This window comes from Stegostoma tigrinum, chromosome 19 (genome assembly GCF_030684315.1).
Source record: "Stegostoma tigrinum isolate sSteTig4 chromosome 19, sSteTig4.hap1, whole genome shotgun sequence".
NCBI lineage: Eukaryota > Metazoa > Chordata > Chondrichthyes > Orectolobiformes > Stegostomatidae > Stegostoma > Stegostoma tigrinum.
In genome coordinates, this window is record NC_081372.1 from 29,747,543 (window position 1) to 29,754,221 (window position 6,679).

The following is a 6,679-nucleotide window of genomic DNA, read 5'->3' on the forward strand; positions in this document are numbered from 1 at the left end:
TTCTGACTCTGTGCTTTCTTCACATTGCAAGTAAAATTTTAAATGTAAGGTGATTTTGTTTATAATGAAATAAATTTAATGGGGGTCTATCCAAGGCACGTATCATATGCAAAAAATACAGGACACTTCTGTTTTTGGAGAAAACTGTCAGCGCAATTTACCTATTTGAAGTGTTGCATCTGAACCTTGTCATTTGAAGTTAATTCAGTCAGTGTACTGTTTCTCACTGGTCTGTGTTTGGTCACTCAGAATTGGTACTGGTGTGGCATTTGGTGTTCTCAACATTGTAAGTAGCTCTGTAGATACCTTGTGTTTTAGTTATGGTACCTATTGCTTTAAATGTAGAAGTACGGAATCAATGATTAATAGGAAAAAAGGGATTAATTTTCCATTTATTTCTTCTACCAAGTTTGGTAATGATCCGAAGCCACACGGAAGGAGATTTTAGGATGCCTATTCCTGTTGTGACCCAGTATATTTTTCGTGCCCTATGTAGTGTACAATGCATTGCTCTTCAGTTCTTTTTCCCATTGCCATTGGGCAGAATTATGTTGCTCTTTTGACTCTATAGTGCCATGGCCATTTTTAACTCTTGGCATGAGATTTGGTTCTTGTTTCTAACTTGGTGCAATGCCTTTCCTGTCATTGATGATCATGAGTACTGCCTACCTCTTGACCAGTATTGCATTGTCAAAGATTCTGAAGAAAGTAAAAGAAAGAACCCTTAGTTCAAATTAATGCGTAAAGTCCAAAGTCCAAAGTGGCTGAAGCATCAGTGTCTGACTTGCCTTTGGCTGGCAAGTGCTCAAAGTCATCCCACTCCTCTTCCCCTTCCAGCCACCGTTCCTATGAAGGCACAGTCATCCAAGCTTCAGGGAGAATGAGCTCCATCAGAATCGCTGCATCAGTCCTCATCCTCTTCAAGTTTTGCTTCAAAGACTTCTGGTAAGCGTCAATAGAAAACATAATCTAGAGCAACAAAGGAATCGTCGTTCAGTAGTTTTCCATTCCAGCCAAGTGCCAAGGTGGAGACTGGGATGACCGTTATTTCCCCAAGTTAAGACTTGTTCCTGGTTTCATAGCAAAACTGCACAATGTAATACTTGGCGTAATTCTGTGTACGTCATGTATGTATTGATATTACCAATAATAAATTTTTTGAATGGATTACATTACTTCATACATCTACACTGTCCAGCTCCTTGGAAAGATAAGGGAAACTGATGGTATACTCTTGAGGCTGGTTCAGGTCACAAGCGTTTCTCGGTCAGTAGTAACCACTCAGGCTTGTTTCATCTTTTGGTGAAAATATATGTAATACTTTGACCTATCACTCTGCACTTTAGTGGTAAAGGAGAAATGTGCTTTTCAGGCCATGGTAATAGTCTGTGATAAAGAATATCCCAATCCTAATCTTCAAGAGGAGTGAAGGAAATATTACAGTAAATGGATTTCAACCACATCTGGTAATGCTGGTATTTCTCGTAGTTTGAGGGGGTTGGGATTGTAGGCAGAAAGAAATGTGAATAGCAGTCCAGTTTTTATGCCGACTGCTGCTGTTAATGCATCAATTTTGTCTTCCCTTTTCGCTCATTTATTTTTCTTCTGCTCACCTCTTGGTGGTTGGTCAGCTCAGTTGGCTGGATGGTTACTATGCTATGGAGGGTGATGCCAACAGCATGGGTTCAGTTCCTGCACTGGCTGAGGTTACTATGAACAACTCTTCTTAATCTCTCCCGTGATTGAGATGTGATGACCCTCAGGTTACACCACCATCCTCTGTCTCCCTCCCTCTTTTTGTAATGAGGGAGCAGTCCCATGCTCTGATAAGACTGTGGCAACTTAATGGAATTACTTTTCAATATAAATAGTTAAGTTGAATTTCAGCAAGAACGAACAATGGCAGCAAGAGTGAATCTATCTGGCAGACAAAAGTGCAGTGTCAGCTGTATGCAGAACTGCCCCATTTATACAGTGGTCATTGTTGAGTAGAATAAATGTGGCAGTGTGCTTAAACTAGCAGAAGTAGCTTGGAATGTTGATTTAGATTATTTGGATCACTTAGTGTAGCATACCCACCCAATGGCAAGCAGTGCAGAAAATGTATTCCTTACTACATTGTGGAGTGAATAATGCACTAGTAAGCATGCAACACCAAAAGGACATGAACTTTGTAGGATCCAGGGGCAACAGTTTGAAAGCAAGTAGGCCAGATCACCACACTGTTCCCGGTGAATATATTTTTCAGATTGTCCATTTTAGTATGATAAATATTTGATCACCCAAATTAGCCTTCTATGTTTTATTCAAAACCAGAATGTGTAGATCACAGACTGTGTAACTCAGTTTCCAAAGATTAAAGTCTTGAATTGTAAAATTTGAACTGCATCTTGGCACATAGCTGGATTGGCATTTCAAACAGTTTGAGGGATGCCAGAAACACTATTGATTACAAACATCTGATAAACCACTAAATTACAGTTGTAAAGTTTGCTGGTGATTCAGTTCTGTCATTAAGCCTGTTTATCAACTAGACATTTGTGATGGAATGTGAACCAGGGTTTCAGAATTCTGAATCAGGCAGGTCAGTGTAGTTGAGGTCCAGATCAACTATGATTAAATTGAATGGCTGCAGGTTTAAGGGACTGAATGAACTATTCTTGATCCTGTATTCCTTGATTATCCTGTTTGCCCTTGTATAACTCCAGAGCAGCCACTGAGGCTATTGAAGAATAATCCGAGTCTTCAGACATTCAAGTTTTATTTTTAAAGTTGCTAACCTCACTGCTGCATAGAAGAAATTTTGTTTTGTCCAGTGACACCGAATAACTGTTTTTCTGCGTAGTCACTCACTTCTCGTCTAACCGTTGCAGCAACCTGGCTTCCTCATCTGAGCTTCAGTCCCATTCTGGCATCCTCCTCTAGTTATGTTTGATTCTTTATCATCCTGTTTCCAGCCTGAATCTTTAACTCCTGACTTCACCTCTGTGTCCCCTATAACCTATAGCCCTCCATTCCCCATCGCTGCTTCCAACCTCTATCATTGAATCAACCTGTAACGTTATTTCAATTTCTGTTGAAGAGCACACTGCCTTTAACACTTAGTTTATTAATAATCTCTGCGCTGTATTTCTCTCCCTTTCTTAAATGATTTACTCAACTACATCACAATAGACACCTCTGTCGTTAAATACTCCACAAAATTTTTGAGAATTTGAGAGCCAGCATCATTGTAAAATATACATTTTGCACATCTTGGTGTTTAATTTTTTTCATTATTGTAGACTCTTTTTCTTTTCCTATTCTAGAAAGGGAAGATGTTCTAAAGGCAAAATCTTCCATTTCACATTAATCATTCAAGTTGAGAATTTCATTGGGAGAAGTCGAGGTTAACAGTTGGCAGTACAGGTAATGAAAGACTACTGTTTTGAAAAAACCTATCTGCCAGTCTACCTGTAATTAAATATGTTTACCTCATAGAAGGACCACACTGTATTTGCTGCATTTCTTCCTTTACTGAGACAATTGTGGACAATAGGTCTTTGACTTTGACTTATTTTAATTGAAATAGAACTATTAACCCATGATAGCACAGAGTTGGTTGAGGAAAATTAATCGGGGTGAGGTTGGGAAAGCTGAAGTTGTTTTTTAAAAAATTTTTGTGTCTTGGAGTGAAATCAAAAATCCCTTGTGACCCTACAGTATTCTGTGATAGTGAAGTGTTTGCTTCAGTTAAAAAATGAAATAAGGTCTTTTACTTCCGTTATGTTCAGGAGCACATATTCGCTAATTAATCTTTATGCTTCCAAAATTGCAACGTTGACAATACTGGAATGGCACACTAGCCTTTGATTCAACAAGGGCTTATTTTGTGAATGGTGGGAAAACTAGCTCCTCTTGTTTTGTTGCAAAAATCCCTCCATCTTAAAAAGTAGAACTTGGCTAGCAATACAGTTAGACAGTTGGTGGGATAATCGGTGAGACAGCAAATCTTAGTGTTGCTCATTCCCATTACTAAGGTCTGCCAAATAATATTTATGCAAAGAAACCTTCCAGTACAAAAGAATGAGGAGCTAAATGCAATTAAATATTAACACTTTTTCGCAAGACTGTCTGAAATCTTTTTCAATGACCAGTGTACTTTCAGAAGCCTGCTGCAGTTCATTTCTGATGCACTTAGTACACGGGCAAGACATTTCCAAATCTTTTATGAATTCCGCCGTGGGACCTGATTCTTGTCACACTTCCATTTCATGGAACTGAGAGCTCATTAGCAACACACATTCCCCTTAGCCCTCTGTAACAGTTAAGAGAGATGTGATGAATTTAGTACATTCCTGAAATCGCCACCCGCAGTGTTCTAGTGTTCAAAATACATTTGCAACTATTTGAGTTTAACAAGTTGGTTTAGTTGAGAAGAACTGATGAGTGATTTGGTGTGAGTATGCCGCAGTGGCTGAGGTGCACTGAAACAAACTTGATAATTCGAGAATTCCTTAAAAGGATTGGCATCCTGAGAACCACTTCTGTAAGCTTTGCTGGCTTTGGATCATTACCTGAGATGTATTGTTAGCTGATAATGTTTGTTGTCTTTTGAGTCTGGAGACCACAGTTCACAATCTCTCCAGTCAATGCAGCTTAACTCTTCAGCTAGCACTCCACCAATCTACAATATACAACTTGTTGTTTCAAGCAAAAAAAATGCATGTTTTCTGAAGCTTCATAATACTGTGAATTAGTGTATGTAAATAATTTAACTTCAAACAAATTTGTACAAATGCCCACATTCCTCAAACTTAAATCATGGGGAAGATATTGACCCAAAAACCATTGTTCTTGTTGAATTGTATAGTTTAAAATTTTAATCATGTTGGAATTAGTACATTGTGTTGTGCAGAATGCCTCATTTTAATGGAAAGTAGTAGTTTTTTAAAATTGTTTTCTCAAAATAACTTTTCTCTTTCTCTGCAGGAACGCCTGAACCGAAACAAATGATAAGAAAACATTTGACTTGAGTTTTAAAAAAAACTGAAAACCTGGTGCTGTGACTCAGCATCAGAATGAAAAGAAAAATCAAAGCTTTCTGCTCCAGTGATATCTTTATGTGCAGGGGAATTAAGCTGCATCACGTTTTTAGTACATTTCTGTTTTTGTTTTTGCCCAGACTGGTCTGCATTTTGTTTGTAATTTTGCACCTAAAATGCTGTAGCAGTCACTGGTAACTTCTGTTACACTGAAGCTTTAGCCTGCATTTGTTTAGCAATCCTATGAAGATGAGCCTTGCAAGCTCTTTTTTTTAAAATGGGAAATATTACTGCGTCAGCCTTATGTAGTTTGGATGATGTGATGCTTTCAACGTTACTAGTTTTGGTGATGTGTGTTAACTTTGAGCTTTTCTGGTGTTCTTTTCAAGTCGCTGTTAATTTGCATTCTCTCATGAAAATCCCAAGGTCATTCTTTTCTTTTCCTTCCGTAAAGCTGAGCTTTAATGTAGGAGCAAATAGTGGAAACGATGGTTGATGTCTCAAAATATAAATTGATGCAAAAATCTCTTGATTTTTGAGATGAAATATTTTTGATTGTTTTTTTCTGTCCGAAAGCTGTACTATGCTGTACTGTATGTCTGTGGAATGAGGGAACCATTGAAATTGCTGCCGACTGGATAAAGCATGAAACGGTGCTCATGCCTGTTGCTTTAGTTCACAGAAACTTGCACGTGTTTATTGTAGAGGAACTTTACTATCGTTAGAAAGAAAACAAACAATTAACTCTTCTGAACCTAGCTACAAAAATGGACCTCAATTTAAAAACAAAACTTATCATTTAGACTTATATTTAGACAATTTTAGTTATGTCTATGGAATATTGCCTGTAAGGTAAATGAACATCATTGGGTTGATTTTTCTTTCCTCTAGAAGAATACAAGCCTTAATAAACAATATCTATTTAGCAAGCACAGGTGATCTGTTCTTAATGCCTCAAATCATTTGTGTTCTAATTTCTTTCTGTTCATGTGCCTGGAAAACTGCATTCTGTTCTCTAAACAAAAGTGCATGAATTCAATTGAAGTGAGAATCTTCAGGTTTCAGAAGTTATCATTTTAAAAATGTCAAATAATTGTGTTGTGCATTTGAGAATTAAGTTGGAATATTTGTTGATGAAAATGGCTTATGGGAAACAATGCACACCATGAGGACAAACTGTTAGAACAGACTAACTGAAATGTTCAGTCATACTCTAAAAGTGAACACCTTGAGTAAATCTAAGTGTAAGATTTTCTAAGATTTAGAAAATGTTTGTGTATTACAATGCTATTCTTTATCCATCAGTTCAAAAGTGTCACATAAACCAATTAATGTATTATCCTTTAGTTGCTGCAACCTGCTGATAAAATCTTAATAAAACCGGATATTGCATTATATCTATTAAGGGCCATAAAAATGCTGGGTGATTATTTATTTAAGTGCAAAATTTTGAAAACTTAAATTCATTTGAATATTATAATAGTCACATTCTTAGCTATGCAAATTGTGCTATAAAGCACTATTGGAAACAATTCCGTGACTTTGAAAGTAGACTGATAGGTGATAATTGGCTGGGTTGGATTTGACCTGACATTTGTGGACCTGACATTTGTGGACATGACATCTCAACATCTATCTTGCAGTGGAGAATATTG

The 6,679-nt window shown here is 37.2% G+C and overlaps 1 protein-coding gene across 3 annotated transcripts in view; it reads left to right on the plus strand.

Annotated features, from left to right (window-relative positions):
- The window catches only part of LOC125461335 (YTH domain-containing family protein 1-like), a 32,109-nt gene extending 25,684 nt beyond the window's left edge, over positions 1–6,425 (plus strand). The window contains exons 5-6 of one of the 3 annotated variants that reach the window (XR_007249475.2): positions 3,309–3,408; positions 4,972–6,425. Coding sequence is in view for 1 of the 3 variants with exons in the window: in XM_048549998.2 (XP_048405955.1) it covers positions 4,972–4,995 (24 nt within the window). In the remaining 2 variants the exon portion in view is untranslated. Of the gene's footprint in view, positions 1–837; positions 946–3,308; positions 3,409–4,971 lie in introns of those variants that run through there. The other 2 variants (XR_009446926.1, XM_048549998.2) reach the window with 2 other exon arrangements.
- The last annotated feature ends 254 nt before the right edge of the window (positions 6,426–6,679 follow it).